Here is an 18,983-nt window from a genome sequence, read left to right as displayed (position 1 = left end):
TGTGGATAAAAACACCTCAGCCATCTCTCTGTCCATCTCTCCATCCATCCACCCATCTGTCCATCCATGCTCTGTCCATCTCTCCTCCCATCTACTCAACTATCCATTCAGCAAATAGTGAGCACTCATAATTTAAAAAGTAAAATATGTTGGCATCCATTTTTTGATTACTTACTAAATTTTGGGCTTCACATTCAGTTTTCTCTGGGAGCTTTTACCTCACTGACCCCATGACCCAGTAACCCCTGACCCCGTGGCCGGTTAGCATGCGTTTTACCAGCGCACAGGCTGCAACTCGCAGAGGTAAAGAGACTTTTCCAGCCAGCGAGTGGGAGCCACTGTTTGCCCGACAGCCTCCCCCCCACCCGAGCTCACATCTGGAACCTTCTGCCTGTGGTTTTCTCTGCAAGCCGTCCTCTGTGCTGGCCTTCTGTCTGCTCCGCTGGGGTCCCTCTTGCTGATGCAGCTCGCGCCTTTGAATGTGCGTCTCTTCCTCTGTCGTCATCCTCCTGGTCCCCCCCATCGGGTGCTGCCAGCCTCCTCCAGGCCGGGCCGGCGGCTTCTGTGGCTCACGGGGACTCCAGCACCCCTGCACCTGCTCACTACCCGCCCGCTGGTGTCGCCGTCCGCCATCCTCACCCGACTCACCTCATCTGTCTCCGTCCACCTGCGCAGCTGTCTGTCTGTTGTCCACTTACCTGTCCAGCTACCTCCCGCCCACTTGTCCATCTTCCTGTCTTCACCCACAATCCTCCGCTCCTCCCGCCCTGCCCATGGGTCCATCTCACCAGGGCATCGAGAGCCTCTGGGTACAAGCCCGACGCTGGCCCCGGCTGGGGGAGGTGCCCTTCCTCAGAACATGGTTCCCTTCCCGGGAAGGGGGACCTGGGCTCGTCCCCGCCCTGCTCCCCAGCAGCCGGATCCCCTGCGCAGAGACCCCAGCTCGTCGGCCTGGATGCTGCTGGGCAGCCCCGCGGGAGCCGACCTGCCTGCCGACCGGGACGCCAGTCCCGCCTGCCCGTTGTCCGTCCGCCACTTGACCTGTCTCCTCTCTCCTGTGTCGTTTTGTCTCCTCCTGTCCCGCCTGCTCCTCCCACCTGCTCTCTGCCTGCGCTTGGGGCGCCAGCTTTCTCCAGACCTGACTAGGCTAAAGGAGAGATACGCCAGGACTAAGAGGGACATCTTGGCTCTGAGAGTTGGGGGGAGAGACGTGCAGGAGCTGAAGCACAAGTGTGACTGTAAGGTACTGTCCTCCGGCCGCCCGCCCCGCCCTCCTGCCGCGCTGGACCACGCTGGCCGCAGGAGCCTGCTGTCTTCACCTGTGCTGCCGGGGTGACGCCTCAGGCCAGCGTCCCCCCGCGTCCGCCTCACCTGGACCTCCCTACTGCAGCGAGATGCTGAGGGTCCAGGAGATGCCGGTGGGTCTGCAGACTCAGAATCTCCCCGAGGCCTTGCCCGCGAGGTGCAGCTGCCGAGCTCGCGGGCGCTGCTGTGCAGGCGGGAGGCCCGGCCAGGCATCTGCGCGTGTGCGCTTGATAACCTCGGTGGGCGGGCATAGTTCTGCTGCCCCCGGCTGCCCAGAGACCCCGGGCGGCAAGTCTGTGGGAGACTCCCACGCACCCCTCAGATGGGCCCCGGGCTCCGGAGGACGCTCAACTGAGCGCTCGCTGAGTGTCCTGGCGGACTGCGTGCCTTTCAAGGCCTGCGGACCTGGGTTCGAATCCCATTCCCACCACTTCCTCTCCGTGTGAGCCTGGCAGGCCCTTGACCCCTCTTGACCTTGGGGTTCTTGCCTGTAAAATAGGCGTTGGGAGGAGTGGCCCTGGGCTGGACGTGAGGACCGGTGATCAGGTCTGCAGGGTGCTCGGCGCTGTGCTTGGTTCCAGGTGCTCAGTAACCACTGCTGTTACCTCCTGCTGTCCACCCCGTTCCCCTGCACCCTGGGGCAACTGTCTCTCTGCCATCATGGCGCCTGAGGCGAGTCACACTGGCTGCTGGTCAAGCTGGCAGTTGGTGGCAGAGCTGGACCTCCCGCCAGGCCTGCCGGACTCAGAGCTGGCGCCCTCCTGCCTCTGGCCCCCTTCTTCAGAGCCTGGCCCCAGGAGGGGCTGCCTCCCCTGCCCTCCCCCAGCGAGACCCAGGGTCGGGCAGGCTCAGCCGGAAGCAGAGGCCCAGGGGAGCCAGAGCCAGTGGAGGGCGGACCCAGGGACAGGGTGCATTTCCCGGCACTGCCCCCTCAGGTAGCCGGCATGTGGCAGGGTGGCTCAGGGAACCTTCTTGGGGGTTGCCTGTTGCTCCTCCTTGTCCAGGAAATTGCCAAGCAAAGGGCCTCAGATGAGCCCCCAAAGACCCCCTCGAGGGTTCCTAGAACAGTCCCTTGATGGCCGTCCACCAGGACAGGCACTGGGCTCAATCTGGGCGTGTGTGGCCCCCAGGGAGGACAAACCCCAGGAGACCGTGACCCGAATGCCGTTCCTGGGGTCACTCACTGGCCTCTCAAGGGCGCCGGGACCACTCCCGCCAAGGGACCAGGCGTCGTGCCCCGTTGCTGGGGCGGGCTGGGCTACTTCCCTTTTCCCGTGGTAGTTTCCAGAAGGCCAGCCTTGCTCCTGGGGACCAGCCCCTGCCTCTCCAGCACTGCCCCGGCTCCTCAGCCAGCCCTCCTCGCCCAGGCCCCTGTGGAGCCGTGGCCCTCCTGCAGGAGGCCAGGGAGGCCAGGGGGAGCGCGGCCCCCACGGCAGCAGAGTGAGGAGGGGGTCTCCCTGCACAGGGCTGGCCACCTGGATGGCCCCGGGCTGGCACGCGGCGCTGGTTACGTGAGACCCAGGTCCCGTGGCCTGAGCTGGACAGTGCGGCAGAGCACTTCCCTCCTGGCAGAAGGCCCTGGCGGCCGGTGCTGGTCGTGTGCCGCAGAAGGAACGGGCCGGGCTGGGTGAGGTGAGGGGTGGAGAACGGCTGGGGACGGCCACTTCCCGTCCTGGCATGTGCTTCCTGTGCCTCATGCCCAGCTCAGCTCGCCAGCCCAGCTGGGGAGCTGCGTTCTGCTCTCTGGCAACTTCCGCTTTCCCTAGGCAGCGGCTCAGAGGGGAACCTGGCTGGGGGGCAAGGTTCCTCACCTGTGCGCACCTCTTCCCAGCGGCCCCGCAGCGACCCCCTCGCCCGGGGACCCCGAGGCTCACGTGTTGGGATTTGAGACCAGACCAGGACGCAGCCTGGCTCCGTCCTTCCATCTCCTTAATCTTTCTTTTTTTGTAGCACTGGTTTAAACGCAGGGCCTTGCACATGCCAGGCAGTCGCTGTGCCACTGAGCTCCATGCCCAGACCTCTTAAAAATGTTTTTACTTTGAGATAGTCTTGCTAAATTTCTGAGGCTGGCCTCGACCCTGTGATCCTCCTGCCTCAGCCTCACAAGTAGCTGGAATTAACAGGCGTGCACCGTCGTGCCTGGCACCATCTCCTTGATTCGACACCTGTTTGTGTAGTTGGCTTTGAAGGAAGTGGGTGGGTGAGGACCTCCCCATGCCCACAGGGAAACCCTTGGCAACTTGAGTGTACCTGTTTGCCCTCCACTCTCTCCTGGCCTCTGCTGCACTCACCTGGGAGGGGTGGTCGGGTGGCTCTGATGTCTGCAGCCAGGCCAAGGTCCCGTGGGACTGGCAGTTCTTGGTGGCTGGTGTCCGGGTGCTGCCTCAGCTTCGCTGATGAGCTGCTCTGCCTTTGCTCAGATGACCCAGCTCATGAAGGCCGCCAAGAGCGGGACCAAGGACGGGCTGGAGAAGACCCGGATGGCCGTCATGCGCAAAGTCTCCTTTCTGCACAGGAAAGATGTCCTCGGTGAGGCCCGTGCAGCCGGGGTCAAGTGCTCAGCTGTGTGCTGGGGGCGGGGAGGGCAGGCTGGGTGCCCCTGGGTGTCTGGCCCCTTGGCAGGGGGCTGAGACTGGGTTCCCAAGGTCCCTGTCGTGGCGACTGGCTGCCACTCTTCCTGGAGAGGTCCCCACCCTTCAGCGTCCTGACCTGGGCTCTTTGTGAGGGCGTCTTGGTCTCCTGCCCCCGGCTCACCTGGCCTCATCCGTCCCTGTCCCTGCTCTTGCCTGTATCTGTCTGCCGTCTCCAACCAGCCGGCGTTTATTGAACTCCCACTAACTGCCGAGCCCCATGCTCCCGGGGTCCCTGGGTGAACCAGGGAACTTGGTTTTCCCCGTCATCCCCATTCACCCAGGACTCAGTGGGTGCCAGGTGCCGATCTGAGAGCTTGCAGTGCCTCACTTACCCCTATAAACACCAAAGGACGTGCGGGTCCCCGGATGCTCAGGGACTGGCTGCGGGTTCCCCGGGCACAGAAGAGCTGGCATGGGTGGGGCGAGTGGCCAGGGCCAGGCCAGCAGGGCTCCATGGGCAGTTGGGCACTTGATGGCTTGTTCATCCAGTGAGTTTTCGAAGTTGCTCTGTGGGCTGGGAGCTGTCCTCAGGTCGTGGGACAGTGTGGACAAGGCAGGCGGGTCCTACCCTGGCAGAGCGGCCGTTCTAGTCGGGGCCACAGAAAGTAAGAGTGGGAACCAATCGGCAGGTGACGGACATCACTCGAGGCAGCAGCTGGGGCTCTGGGAGAAGGTCACAGCCAAGGAACGGGGTTGTCCCGGGAGGCGGGGGACGTGCCCAGGGGGAAGGCTGCTCAGTGGCTTTTTAGCCACCTGGGCAGAAGTGGGGAGGCAGAGGCAGGCGAGGAGGGGTCCCGCAGTCTCTCCTGGGCCTGGCCGGCACTGGGTCCTCCGCAGTTGCTGAGGAGGGTGCAGGTCCCACCCCTGCCCCAGGGCTGCTCCCGGGACTTGCTACAGGGTGGAGGCTGAGCCTTTTCTGCCAGTTTGGTGCCCCCTGCCCCATATCCACCTGCCCGCCTACCGTCTCGGCCGCCCTGCCCTGGCCACACCTGCCCTGAAGCCCCCTCAGGTGCCCACCCTTGCTCCTGGACCCCCAGGGCACGGGTCCTTCCCCCAGGGTTCCCGCCTTGCTGGGCCCCGGGGACAGGGCAGCTGGACCAGCTCCTGCCTCTTGCAGCTCTCAAGGGGGCGACAGACAGGAAATGCGAGGACGGTGGGCCGGGGGCCAAGGGTCTGCACAGAGTTCTGGGGGGCCGTTCTTGGGGTGGAGGCCTCCCTGGGGAGGCGGGGGCGCAGCTGCAGGCGTCGGGGGCCTTGGTGAGCTCAAGCCTCTGCGGATGCTGCCTTTGACTCTCCCTCCGCCTCGGTTTCCTCATCTCTGCCGGGGCTATGGCCAGGATGGCCGAGGTGGTGTGGAAACAGCCCTGCGTGGCAGCCAGGCCTTGGTGGAGGCGTGTGGTGCCGGGATGGCGTCACACTGACCTGGGTCACATCCCGGCTCTGTGGCCTCCTCGCCGTGACCTTGCCAGTTCCTCCCCTGAGCGCCAGGTTCCTCATCCACAGCGGGGCTCCAGCCCGGTGGGCCTGCCGTGGGCTGAGGGCGGGCGTGGACACGTTGGTGCTCCATCCTTGGGAAGCACTGGCCACCAGGAGGGAGGGACGGGTCGGGGACGGGGGCTGTTTCTGGGACATGCTCCCTGCCCTGGGCCCTCCCACCAGAGGCGTTATTAATAGCCGGGCAGGGCTCCATCCCAGGCCAAGAATGTTACCCAGCAGCGCGTGGGGGAAGAGGAAGCCGCGGGGCCAGCGGCCGGGGTGGGTGCGGAGTGGTGCCCGGGGCGTCATGTGGGCCGGGCAGCAGGGCCTCTGCCACCCCCACCCCCATGCCGTTGTCCGCTGTCCCTCCTCCTCCTCCTCTTCCGTCTCCTGCTCAGGTAAGACCCACCGGGGGGTCCCTGCCCACCCAGCCTCTGGGGTGACTGCCACTTCTTTTTTCTTCCCTGCCTTCCGACCGACCGTGCCCGCTGTCTGCTGCCCCCGGTGTTGGAAGCTCTGAGCAGCTGGTGTCCCGTCTGCTAGTGCCCCGGGCCCCCTTGGAGGTCTGGGTCACCGTCCTCCCCACTGTGCCCAGGATCCCGTCAGGCCCTGGCTGAGATTTTCCTTTTTGGGTTTCTACGTGATTTTTTTAAATGAACGTGCACAGCCGAGCTGCCCGTCTCTCCTCAGGGTGTTCTCTTCCCCTGAGGCTCCAGAAGATGCTATTTTTAGTGCCGACTGATGGGGACATGGGCAGCTTGGCCTTTGCCAGACCAGAGCAGCCGGGTCTGGGCGGGGACAGTAACGGGCAGGGCTGATCTGAGAGCCGGGCCCCGTGGGACCCGACTTCGCGAGGCACCTCGTGGCTTGCTCCCTCTGGCCCTCCCTTACCCTCGCTCACCGAGTCGGCCCCGGGTCCTGGGCGCAGTAGTGACCACGGCCCCGGAGCCAGGAGCCTGCTCTAAGCCCGTGCGGCCCCAGGGCTGCTGCTCCCCACCTGAACCTGGGGCTGGTCTGGGTGGCTCTCAGCCCCTGGGGCCTGAGCAGGGCATGTGGGCTCCACCTTAACTGTGTCATTGACCCACCTGACTTTCCAGGTGACTCAGAAGAAGAGGACATGGGACTTCTGGAGGTCAGCGTGACGGACATCAAGCCCCCAGCCCCAGAACTGGGTCCCATGCCGGACGGCCTGAGCCCTCAGCAGGTCAGTGGGAAGGGCAGGAGCGGTACCAGCCTGCTCTCTGGGGCCACCGCTGATCTGGGTCTTGAATGGGAGGTGACACCCGGGGTTCCTGGCACAGCCCCAGCTGGGTGGGGACTCCTGGGTTCTCAGCCGGTGGCTTTCCAGATTGGACCCTGCAGGTTGCATGCCGTGGGTTTGGGGACGGTAGACTCAGCCTTTGGAAGGTGCCCCCTCGCCGGGCCCTGTGGCCCCCGGAGAGGTCCTTGAACGGTTTCTAGCCGAGTCTTGTTTAAAGAAGGGACCTGAGTACAACCGCCCGCAGAGCCGAGCTGTCTGTCTCGGCTAGCGTTGTGCGGGGCTCTGGGGTCGGCTCAGGGGCCATGCCTCCGCCCCAGCGCCACACCGCAGGGGCAGCTGTGCCGGGGACCTGTGCCGGGTCAGTCTCCTCCCCTCTCATCTGGCTTCACAGCCGCGAAATCGGGTGCGGGACCCCTACTTTCCTCTGGCTGTGACTTTCTGGGCAGCAGCTCAGTGCAAGGAATTTGCTGGTTGGTTGGCAGAAAGTGCTTGGCCCGGCTTGAGAATCAGGAAGATAGAGCCCCTGGGCCACTTTTGCGCTGGCAGCCGCAGGCGGGAGTGCAGGGGAGCGTCCTCCTTGGGACGCTCGCTGGCCGTCCCTGGGCTGTTCATGGCAGTACACGAGGTTCCTGCTCTGGTGCTACCTGCCGGGTTTTGGAACCGTTCGCCATGGCCTCTGTCTCCAGCATGACCCGACCTCCTGTGGCAGCCTCCCCTCCTCTTGGCGTGGCCCACCTCCCTGTAGCCTCCTGGACCTGGCGTTTTCAGTTCCTGGAGGCCACAGGCTCTGGGAGTGATTTCTGCCTCTTTGGGGACGTTTGACAACCTCTGACACATTTTTGGTTGTCAGGGCTTAGGGTCACTGCTGGCCTCTGGTGGGTAAAGCCGGGGAGCCGCTGAATGAGCTTAGAATGCATGGTGGTCCCAGTGGCCACTCAGCCCAGTGTCTGGATGCCAAAGTTCAGAACTGTGTCCTGGGAGCCCCTGGGACTCGGATTGTCGACCGACATGCAGCAGAGGGCAGCTCACAGGACAGCGGCCATGCCCATCTGCTGGGGCTGTGCGGGCCGTGCTTGACCTGGACTGCAGGGGGCAGGGGCAGAGCTGAGGGGGTGTGCTGGGGGAGTGGGAGCGGGGAGGAGGCTGGGTGGATGCTCTTGGGCCAGCTGTGGGGGCGAGTGAGGGTCGCCCTTCTGGCCCTGGATTTGTGGGGACGGGCTCTCCCCGTGAGCACCTCACATCTGACCCCAGCTTTGCTGCAGAACAGTCACCGGGCAGCTGTTTTCCCTGGCACTGAGGATTGATCCCAGGGTACTCTGCCACGGAGCTACACCCCCAGACCTTTGCTATTTTGAGACAGGTCTGAGGCTGACTTTGAACTTGAGATGCTTCTGCCTCAGCCTCCCGAGGTGCTGGGTTACAGGTGTACCTGTGTCCTGGGCAGGTTTTAAGGTGCTGCCCAGGTGGTACTTATGCCAAAGGAATCACAACGTCTGGGTGGGAACCAGGCAGCAGTATGTTTTAAGGGTCCCCATGCCATCCCACCAACCCCAAAGCCAGGGGAGTGGGATGCAAGTCACACCAGGCCTGGCAGGTGCTGGTCAGCTGCAGGGGAGGGCAGCTCTGCCCTCTGTGGGCCGTGCTTCCGGGGCTGCTGCTGAGGCTGAGGATAAGTGCCGGTGGGAGGGCAAGGGGGACTGGGGACGTTCAGCCGGGAAAGGGCACCTCGAAGACAGTCCTCTGCAAAGAGGCTCCATCCGCAACCAGGGCGGAAGGTGAAATCGCATTTCAATCCAGAATTCCCGGGCAGGGTTTTCCAAAATGGAGGGGTCGCTCCTCACCCTGGAGCAGAGGCGTGAGCCCCGCGCCCCCGGGTGTCTGCACGTGGGGGCCGGGAGGGTGCTGGGCGGGTGCTCACCCTGGGGACCTGCCCGTCTTCCTAGTCCTGCAGCCTGGGCAGCACAGGTGTCTTGCGGGGGGTGGTCAAGCACAGCCCCACAGACCCCGGTGGTCCCAGGCATGGCTGTGGGAGGGCTGGAGCCCCGTCCTGTGGCTGCTCCCTCTCCTGCCCCCGGGGCCCTGCGTGTGGCAGTGCTGGCTCTGTAGCAGTGTCCCACACACTGACGGTGCTTTGGCTGAGCAGGTGATCCGGCGGCACATCCTGGGCTCCATTGTGCAGAGCGAAGGCAGCTACGTGGAGTCCCTGAAGCGGATACTCCAGGTGTGACCAGGGGCTCAGGGCCTCGGGCCAGTGCAGGGGGTCCAAAGGGATACTTCATGAGGAGCAGTTGGGGACCATGGCAGTCTTGAGGGGAAGGGGCCAAGAGCCAGTGCTGTATGAATCGTGGGGACAGCAGGACTCCAGATGGGGACACCAAGGTTTCCCGAGTCTTTAGCGTTCACAGACACGAGTTGGGGTTCTCTGGACGACTCTGGAGGACTAAGGGCATCTGGTCTCTTTCATGTCCCTCCCTCTTGGGGAGCCTGTGGGGCCCAGACCGTGTCTCCCTGTCATCCTGGGGCTCCCCAAGGCTGGTGGAGTAGGACACCCCCTCTTTCTCACACCTGGATGCCCAGGATCTCTAGCAAGGTGCTCGGGACACGCCTCTAAGGTGTGACCTGGTCAGCGATTTGAACCCAAGACTCTGAATCTTCTGGGGTGTTGGAGGGAGGCCACCGGGGGAGGGTCAGTCAGGTGGAGGGTGCCACTGACGCCCTTCCATGGCGCGGGAGCCAGGCCTCCGCGGGGAGGCTGTAGGCAGCTGCTCCGACGGAGCTGGCTGGAGAGTGGCACCAGGTCAGGGACCTAGGAGCTGCAGGGACCTGGCCACTGCCTGGGACAGAGGGGTCAGGGCCTCCCCAGTGCCACCAGCCTCGGCTTCGAGCTCCTCACTGGCGGGTGGTTCACGGGAGATCCTTCTCCCAGCCCAGCTCAGCGTAGGAGTCACAGGGGGCCCGGCCGTGGCTCACCCCGCCCGCCCCGCAGGACTACCGCAAGCCCCTGGTGGAGGTGGAACCCAGGGTGCTGAGTGCCCGCAAGTGCCAGGCCGTGTTCTTCCGCGTGAAGGAGATCCTGCACTGCCACTCCATGTTCCAGATCGCCCTGTCCTCCCGCGTGGCTGAGTGGGACTCCACTGAGAAGATTGGGGACCTTTTCGTGGCCTCCGTAGGTGTCCCCACACTCCCTGGCCCAACTGGGTAAAGCCACAGCCAGCCTGCTGGCAGCGTCACCTGCTTCTGCCTGTCACCTGTCCACGCCAGTGGAGCCCGAGGCTGGCAGGGTCCCCGAGTCTTCCTGGCCTGAGCCGGGGTGGCGTGACACCTTGAGGTGCCCGGATGTCCTCGGAGCGGTCTGCCAGACCACCGTGCCAGGCACGGTTCTGGCTCCGCCCCGCAGGGCACCTCCAGGAGCCTGGCTGGCCTCCAGCCCAGCTCCCTCGCCAAGCACTCAAGGGGTGACCTGCCCCTGCTGGAAATCCTGGCCTAGACTGTGCTCTCGGCCCCAGGAGGAGGCCCACGGGTGGGAGTCCCGGGCCGGGGTCCAGGAGACTAGTGCTGGTCCCGGCTCTGCCGTGTGACCTCGCGCAGCTCCAGGTGTCCCTCTGGGCTGGGTCCCCATTTGTGCAGTGAGGGGCACACTGCACACCCAGCTTTTCACACCGAAATCCAAGGGCCCGGGATTCAGGGGAGGACGGAGGCTCAGGACCGTGGGGCTCCACTCTGGTCTGTTTTAGGTCCCTGGGTTTCGAACGTGGCTTTGAAAACAAAGGTCTGCTAAACAGACTTGCCGTCCTGGGTGGGCCTGCCCGAGGGGCTCTGGTGAGGGTGGGTTGGCCCCAGGCCCCTCTGGATGGCTACCTCGGCGTGGGGCAGGGCACTCAGTAAAAGCCAGGTGCCCGCCCCTCCCGTCCTCTGCCCCAGTCCCTGTGACGGTGGGACGGTCTCTACCTCTCTGAGCCCCGTTCCTCACCTGAATGGGTGGTAGGTCCAGTCACCTCGGAGGCTCATTGGGGCCACCCAGGCCGTGCCCTTGGAATGTGGTCCCAGGGAGCCCAGGGCGGGTGCTGGCCGCGCCTCCCTGCGCTGACCCCGCCCGCCGCCCCGCAGTTCTCCAAGTCCATGGTGCTGGACGTGTACAGCGACTACGTGAACAACTTCACCAGCGCCATGGCCATCATCAAGAAGGCCTGCCTCACCAAGCCGGCGTTCCTCGACTTCCTCAAGGTGGCCGGGGGTGGCCAGGCTCGCTCAGGAGGGGGGGCGTGGGAGCACCCGCGTCAGTGTCACCGTGCGGCCTCTGGGGCTGCTGGTCCCGTACCTCCCCAGCCTCCACGGCAGGACCTCCCTGTGGCCAGCCCTGCTGGTGGTGGCCTGGAGGCGCAGAGCTCTGTGCAAGGAAGAGGACAGGCCTCCCCTGGGGCCTCTCAGGGCAGAGCAGAGCAGAAGGGCTGGGAAGCCCTGTGTAGCCTGGCCAGGCTCCCCAGCCGCCCCAGGAGTGCCGTCAGCCGAGTGGCCCCTGCCTGAGGGAGCCTCTGTCCAGCAGAGGCTAGGGACCTAGCCCCCTGAAAAGGACAGCCGGGGCTTTCTCACATCCCGTAGGGGATGGTGGGACAGGGGTTCCAGGAGTGGGGGTCATGGGGCAGAGGCCAGAGGCAGGAGGCTCTGGGGCATGGGCTGGCTGCCGGGGGGTCTGAGGGGAGGCCACGGCCCAGCTGAGTCTGCTTTGGGCTGTTCTGGATCTGCAGGCCCAGGAAGTAGGACAGGGCGTCTCCGCAGTGGGAGCCACAGAGTTGTGAGCCGGGTCGGTGGAGGTATGGAGGTGGGGAAGCTGTGAGCTGCCAGGGTCCAGGCCAGGACCAGGTGACAGGTGGATGGAGCAGTGGACGTGTGAGCAGTGTGGCCCCTGTGCCCACCTGTCCCCTGGCCCAGCCCCTCTGCTTTGAGTCTGAGCGGAGGGAGTGGCCGACCTGACTCCTGGCAGAAGTCCGACCTCGCGCGTGGATGTCCCAGCTGTGCCCGTAGCTCAGAGATGGCAGCGTGCTCAGTTCCTGAGTCTGGGGCCCACAGGGACAAGGGGGCAGGAGGGTTCGCTCTGCCCTCAGGCCTTGGGACTGAGTAGGGGTCTGGGCAGAGCAGCCTGGCATGGGGGCCGCGTGTGGACGCCAGGGCACTGGACCTGTAGAAGGTCATCGAAGGGTGTACCTTGTCCCCGACAGCGGCGGCAGGCATGCAGCCCGGACCGAGTCACCCTCTACGGGCTGATGGTGAAGCCCATCCAGAGGTTCCCGCAGTTCATCCTCCTGCTTCAGGTACCTCTGGTCACCACTGACCCTTCGGGAGTGGCCTGGGTGGGCAGGAACCTCGTGGGGGAAGCCGGGCAGGCCCAGGGCAGGGCGGACCTGCAGGCCGACAAGAGCAGATGCTCCGTGTGCAGTGCACTCAGCCGGCCTGGCCAGGAGGGGGCTTCCGCCTGGGCCCCGGGCCTTGGGCCTGCGAGGGGCCTGCGAGGGCCCTAGAGCTCGGGGTGTCCTGTGGCCGGGTGCGCAGGCCGAGGCGCAGAGTGGTGGGCAGGCCTCCTCAGTCGGCTCTCTGGCCCTGGCAGGACATGCTGAAGAACACCCCCAGGGGCCACCCCGACAGGCTCTCGCTGCAGCTGGCCCTCACGGAGCTGGAGACGCTGGCCGAGAAGCTGAACGAGCAGAAGCGGCTGGCCGACCAGGTGGCTGAAATCCAGCAGCTGACCAAGAGTGTCAGCGACCGCAGCAGCCTCAGCAAGGTGCGTGCAGAGGCCTGCTTCTGGCCGGGAGCCCCTGCTGGCCACCCCTGGGTGGCAGAGCCCCGCCCTCCCGCCCCCAGTCCTGCAGTCCAGGCTGGGCCTTCCCCTGGGGCCACCCTCCAACCTGTGCCTGGTTGGAGGGTGAGAGTTGGTCGTGTTCCTCAGGCGTGTCCCAGCAAAGCCCCCAGCAGTGATGACAGTACTGTCCCCAGACGGGTGGGCGCTGGAATCTGGAATTTTTTAGATCAAAATAAAAAATCCCCCCAACACTGTGGACCAAACCCCCCGCCAGCCTGCGAGGCAAGTGCTCTGCTCTGGAGCCATGTCCCAGCCCTTCTGTTTTTTGAGGTACAGTCTGGCTGAGTTGCGTGCTGAGACACACTGACCTCCAACCTGGAATCCTGCCTCAGCTTTCCAAGAAGCCGGGGTTCAAGAAGGTGCCTCTGCTTGGAATCTGGGTTTAAATCTAGATTCTACCCCTGATGCTCGCTGTGTGGCCTCAGGGGCATCCCCCAACCTCTCTGAACCTTACTTACTCCCTCTGAAATGTGGAGAGTTCAGTAGCACCTGATGCCCAGGGCCTCGGGGGGACAAGTCTTATTGCCATAGTCCTTAAGAGAGATGCAAAATCTAGGCCATGCTCTGAGGTTGGCATAAAAATGTTGAAAAACTCACAGGCGTGTCGGCAGAGAGCTGCGTTTTTAGGATGTGAGGTCGAGTCGCGTGCGGTGAAGGAGTCCCTGTGTCTCACTGGCAGCCCGGCAGGAGCTGCCCACCTCCGCATGCTGGAGGGTGGAGGTGGCCTGCCCCATGTGGCTCCAGGGCTGCCCTCTGGGGAGGGGCATCCTGTGGGGCCAGACCTTTGGGGGAAAAAACCAAGAGCCTTTTGGCTCCCAGGGGTCCTGAGAGCGGAGCTCCGGCTGGCGTCTGGCAGTTCCTGGGAGGCAGGTTCCAGCGGCTCGGGAAGAACGTCCGGTGTCCAGGCAGGATGGCAGTCCTCCCCCGAGCACGGCTCCCCAGACTGCGTCACCCTCCTGGAAGAGGACTGGGACAGGGTCACGGCAGGGTCCTGCAGCTCTGAGCTTTGGGCGTCCCGCCTGGAGGGACTCTGGGCCTCAGGCCTTTTGGCGGTGCGGAGGCCGGACTCCAGGCCGGCAGGGTACGGGGAGCACTCTGCTCCTGAGTGGCACCCCCGCCCTGCCGTGTTTTATTTCGAGACAGGGCCTGTCTTAAGTTTCTGAGGCTGGGCTTGAACCTGCGGTCCTCCTGCCTCAGGCCTCCAGGGTCACGGGGAGTACGGGCAGGTGCCCCTGCCTCCTGCCCCCACACAGTATTCTTAAGAAAATGGAAATAGTTGGCAACATTCAAAAATCTGGAGATGTGCCCCAAAGCTCAGACCTGGGAGCTTCTGGGAGAGCGGGCACGCAGGCCTGCCGTCCTGTGTGGCTCGGCCCGGCCGAGCAGCATGCCCACCTCTTCCCAGATGCTGGCAGGAGGGCATCTGGCTGGCTGCCCCGCGCCTGGGGCAGAAGCTACGGAGGAAGACAGGCGGGAATGGGCCACTCGGGGTCGCCAGGGCCGTGTGCGGGCGCTGCCCGCGGGAAGTGCCGCCGTCCCGTGCCAGCCTGCCGTTGGGCGTCTGGAGAAGGCCCCCGCCCGGCCCGGCCACTCGTGCTGGTCTTGGCCCTCGGCGCCCCGCCCCTCCCTCAGCGCCCTGCTCTGGGCCAAGGCTGCTTGGGGAGGAGGTGACCCCGTGTTGCCCTGGGAAGAGCCGTTCCGTCCCCTCCCCTTTGCCCCACGGAGACCTGGGCAGTGGCTGGAGTCAGGGAGACCCCATGGATGTGGGCAAGGGACCCAGGGCCCTGAGCCCCCGGTGGGGGTGGGCTGGACGGGTGTGGGTGCTCTGCGAAGAGGGTGGTGGTGGCTGCACACGGCGCTTCCCTGACCGCCATGGTCAGTCCTGGCCAGTTAGGAGACCTGTTTGGTGACCACCCTCCTACTGTCGCCCAGTAGAAGCAGAAGCGAAACTGGGCGTGGCCCAAACGGAACCTTGCGTCTCTTTCCAAACCGCTGACTCAGGAGCCTCCGGGGGCGCCTGCAGCTCCGGGATTCCTTTCCTCTCATCTGCCCAGGGCGGGGGCGCCCGTGCCGGAGCCCAGGGACCTTCCTTGTCCTGGCGTGGTCCTGGCACGCTGGCAGCCCGCCCCGAGGGCCCTGCGCCCTCAGAGCCCGAGGAGTGTTTCCGTAGCGGCTGTGGACATGGTGGGGAAGCCTGGCCCTAGCTGGGTGGTGGGTGAGGGACCCCGAGTCCTCCTGGGAGCCAGGAGCTGCCGGCCTCCCAGGCTTTGGGGTGCCCCGTCCTTCTGGCCTGCGGGGAGGAGTGGGGAGCAATGGCCGCCAGGCACAGGCCGCGGCTGGAGTTTGCTGGGCTGCCTCACCCTGGTCGGCTCCTGCCAGGAAGAAGGGTGTTTCCCGGGAGGTCCGTGGGCCACTGGGGGTCCTGGTGCCAGTGGGGATCCTGGCTTCTTTGTGGTTGGCAAATGCCAGCGATGCCGGGGCCTGAGAGCCGGGAGCTGCGGGGAGGGGGCCTCACGGAGGGCAGACGGCGGGGCCCCCGGCCTGCTGTGCCCTGCAGGCCCTGCTTCTCCACGTGAAGACCGGTATCAACAGTGGCACTGGGCGGGCTCCATGGGGCGTCCCCTGTGCCCACCAGGTGGCCCGGCGGGCTTGCCTCTGCCCTGGCAGGGCCTTGCTGCTCGCGAGGGTGTGTCTGTCTTAAAACAGGTTTCGAACAGAGGCCCGCGTTCCCCTTCACCAGGCTTGGTGGCTGTGTGGCCAGCCCCGGCCACCCGTGCCTACCTGTGTGACCTGAGCTGCTGAGGTGACCGCTGCCCGCCCGCTGGGCTGCAGCCCGCCTTGCTGGCTGTGCAGCTTTCGTCTCTGTGGTCACGGGATCGCTGCGGGGCCTGGCAGTGGCTGGCTCCCGGAGAAGGGGCTCTGGCTGCTGGGCCTGCTCGTCGTGCATGGGTGGCCCTCAGGCCGCTGGCCTTCCCTGGGCAGACGGCTGGTGCCTGCCCCGGGCCTCCTGCCCAGGCCTCTTACCGCCCAGAGGTGGAGGAGGCCCTGTCTCCGTCTCTCCCGGTCTCAGGCTCCCTTCCCGTGTGGCGGGAGTTCCGTGTCCAGCACGGTGGTGACCGTGTAGCCACCTGGACCAGGATGCTGATGTCACCTCCTCTGCCCCCCTCCCAGCTGTTGACCTCCGGCCAGCGGCAACTGCTCCTCTGTGAGACGCTGACGGAGACTGTGTACGGCGACCGCGGGCAGCTGATCAAGTCCAAGGAGCGCAGGGTCTTCCTGCTCAGCGACATGCTGGTCTGCGCCAACATCAACTTCAAGTAAGTGGCCTGGGCCTGGGCTGGGAGCCCGGCAGGCTCCCTCGCTGGGGACCTGTCCTGTCGTGCTGGCGTCTCGGCCAGCCCCTCTGTGGTGGGGCCCCGCGTGAGTTCCGTGTGGTCTCTGGTCCTCCACCTTCCTCTTGGCCTGCTTGGTCACCGGGTTCCTAGTGCTGAGAAGTAGCTGGAGAGGCATGGGGCAGCCGCAGCCTTGGGCACATGGCTGTCTGTCACTCGGAGCTGCCTATTCCAGGGGTCTGTGCTTGGCGACTGAAGCCTCCTGGATTTTGACAACTTTGATATTCAGTAGATTCTTCTTTGTGTTTAACCTGAGTCCCTGCTGCTTTAATTGAAGTCAGGTTTCCTCTGCCCAGGCTTCTTGGCACTGGTCTGTCCCTGTCCCCCTACAGTGAGTGGCTTCTGTCTGCAGGCACCCGGTTCCCCAGCTCTGGGCCAGAGGCCTAGCGACTCCCAGGGCCATGCTGTTGGTTCAGCCTGAAGGACTGGAGCCAGCAGGGGAGGTGGTTCCTTAGACCTGGAGCCCAGGCTCTGCAGCGGCCGTGGCGCCTTGTGCCCTGCGTTCTCGGGGGGTCCAGGCCACAGTTGAGGCTTTGGCTTCTCTTGGACCTGAGCTGGGTCCATGCTACCTGGCTCTGTGTCCCTTGAGTCTCCACCTGGCTGGCTTTACTCACACGTGTCCCCTGGGTGGCTCCTGTGGGTGTTGGGCTGTGGCCCTTTCCCAGGCGGGCCCTGAGGACTGCAGCTGTGACAGGTGGTGACCACACTTGAACAACATCTGGCACAGCATTATGGCAGCCGTCCCCAGGCTTCCGAGGGGGACGACCCCTTAGCTGTAGTGATTCGAACCCCAGCCCGGTGCACCCACCTCACAGCTGGTGGCACAGAACGCGGTGGGGAGTGGGGACAGGCACGTGGAGCCTCATTTAGACTGCGCGTCGGCTACTGGCACGGCCGTGGGTGGAATTGGATCGGCTGTGGTCGTGGCCGCTGGGTCCCCACAGTGCAGCAGGCGGGGCTGGCTCCGTCCCCCCACTGTCCCCCATCAATCCAGTGTACACCGCCCTTGGTGCCCTGCTCGCAGGAGCTGGTTGTTGTCCTGGTGGGGGGCTTGGCGAGGAGGCCTGTGCTGCAGAGGCCATGGGCAGTGCCCGTGGCTGGCCTGTCACTCGTCCATGTGGCAGATTCTGAAGTCCCTGAGCCTGGGCACCGCGCTGGGCCAGGTGTGATGCACGTCCTCCTCCTGTCCTGCTGGGGTCTAGTGTGGTGTGCTGGGCCAGGGGCTGGTGGCCCAGTGTGGGAGAATCAGGTTGGGTGACTTGAGCTGTCACTTCAGCCAGCTGAGCATCGGTGTCCTCCTCTGGGACAGTACCCTGCTAGGAAGCGGGGCCCCGTGAGTCAGGCGACAGCAGGCCTGGCCTTCATGCGGTCCCCTCTGCCCACCCCGGCCTCTGTTGCCGTGACCCCTCCAGGACTGTGCCCGTGTCCCCTCCTGATGCCAGCCCAGGGGCCAGCCCCCGGGGGACCTGCTCAGTCCCAGTAATAAGCTTCCTTCCCTCTTGTCTTTTTCCTCAGGCCCGCCAGCAACAGGTAGGTGGCCCGGGGCTCGGGCGTGTGGCTGTTTGTGGGGCGGGGCCTGGGCACCTGGTGCTGATGCCCGGCGCGGGCTCCCTGCTCTGCCCGGCTTGGTCTGGCCTGCGGTTGTGCCGGGGCTGGTGTGCTGAGGAGCGGCGCGGCTGCCCGGGGCGGCACGGGGCGGCTCTGCAGGGCTCTCCTCTGTCCCCGCAGGGGCCAGCTGGAGATCAGCAGCCTGGTGCCCCTGGGGCCCAAGTACGTGGTGAAGTGGAACACGGCGCTGCCCCAGGTGCAGGTGGTGGAGGTGGGACAGGACGGCGGAGCCTGCGACAAGGACAACGTGCTCATCCAGCATGCTGGTGCTAAGAAGGCCTCGGCCTCGGGGCAGGCGCAGAGTGAGTACCGCCGGCAGCAGGCTGGGGCGCACGGGCTCTTGGTGGCTCTCGGCCCCAGGCACCCTTGCCTGAGCAGAGCAGCTGCACGCCGCACGCGGCTTCCGCCTCTGGCCTGGCCGCAGCCTGCCAGCAGTGGGACCTTGGGCAGGTGGGACCTTGGGCAGGTGCCTCAGGGAACCTCCCTGTAGCATGAGGGGCCAGGACAGACCACTCACCCGGCCCCAGCTGGGTCTGCCTGGCTCTGTGGGGCCTGCTTTCCCCGTGTGGACCCTGCTCCTCAGACCCCACGGGCCGGGGCACAGGGGACTCGAGCTCAGGGCGCTGGTGCCGGCGGCATCTCTACCTGCTCCCTGCCCCCAGGTTGGCCACCACCCCCCGCCCCTGGACACGGCAGTGCCCACCTGCTGCTCTCCCTCCTGTGGCCCTTGTCCCCTCCTGTCCCTCTCCACCCATCCCTGGAACTAGCTGGCTCTTCAAAATGCAGATCAGATGGGTGTGTGTCACCCCACCCAGCAGCCCCCATTGCTCTTGGGGGGAGGCCCTGCGCCCACCTGCCTGGCCCTGCCAGGGCCCCTCCTGCGTCCCGTTCGTCCTTCCTCGTCCCCCTCAGAGCAGCCTTCCTGGCGACTCCTGGCTGGGCAGGCCCTGCCCTGGGCTCTCAAGTCCCCTCATGACTAGCGACTGTGGCCCTTGCCCAGAGCCTGGGGGGCCACAGTGCAGGGCCAGCAGAGGGGGACGCCTGCCCAAGGGCACCTGCCACAGGCACGGGGTGCTCAGCCCTCACTCCTCCACCACAGTGCTCTGCCCATCAGGTGCCCCAGGGGTGGCCCAGGGTGGCCTCAGCTCTGCAGTTCAGAAAGGCTGCTGTAGGGCCGGGGAGATTGCTCAGTTGGTAGAGTGCTTGCCTTCCAAGCTCAAGGCCCTGGGCCTGGGTTCAATCCCCAGCACCGCAAAATAAATAAATAAATAAATAAGTAAATAAAATAATAAAAAAAGTAAAAAGCAGAAAGTCTTCGCAGTTCTGGAAGCTCCGCCTGCCTCACTCTTGGGGACTGCGGTGCCACTTCTAGGCCTGTGAGGCAGGAGGAGCCCCGAGGAGCCTCCCTCCCGGGCACTGTGGTCCTGACCCCACCCCTCTCCCTCGCCACTACC

The 18,983-nt window shown here is 65.1% G+C and overlaps 1 protein-coding gene across 8 annotated transcripts in view; it reads left to right on the top strand.

Moving 5' to 3' along the window:
• Arhgef10l (Rho guanine nucleotide exchange factor 10 like) overlaps positions 1-18,983 on the top strand; it is a 124,642-nt gene that overhangs the window by 62,437 nt on the left and 43,222 nt on the right. For 2 of the 8 annotated variants that reach the window (XM_047548063.1, XM_047548056.1), the window contains exons 8-18: positions 1,127-1,243; positions 3,726-3,834; positions 6,512-6,618; positions 8,819-8,896; positions 9,662-9,841; positions 10,783-10,899; positions 11,892-11,984; positions 12,278-12,451; positions 15,701-15,846; positions 17,437-17,451; positions 17,650-17,831. In XM_047548063.1, the coding sequence (XP_047404019.1) occupies positions 1,127-1,243; positions 3,726-3,834; positions 6,512-6,618; positions 8,819-8,896; positions 9,662-9,841; positions 10,783-10,899; positions 11,892-11,984; positions 12,278-12,451; positions 15,701-15,846; positions 17,437-17,451; positions 17,650-17,831 (1,318 nt within the window). Of the gene's footprint in view, positions 1-1,126; positions 1,244-3,725; positions 3,835-5,640; positions 5,813-6,511; positions 6,619-8,818; positions 8,897-9,661; positions 9,842-10,782; positions 10,900-11,891; positions 11,985-12,277; positions 12,452-15,700; positions 15,847-17,436; positions 17,452-17,649; positions 17,832-18,983 lie in introns of those variants that run through there. The other 6 variants (XM_047548080.1, XM_047548071.1, XM_047548094.1 and 3 more) reach the window with 6 other exon arrangements.

The sequence above is a fragment of the Sciurus carolinensis genome, chromosome 1, assembly GCF_902686445.1.
Source record: "Sciurus carolinensis chromosome 1, mSciCar1.2, whole genome shotgun sequence".
NCBI lineage: Eukaryota > Metazoa > Chordata > Mammalia > Rodentia > Sciuridae > Sciurus > Sciurus carolinensis.
The sequence above is the reverse complement of the archived record's forward strand: the minus strand, read 5'-3'. Positions and strand labels throughout refer to the sequence as shown.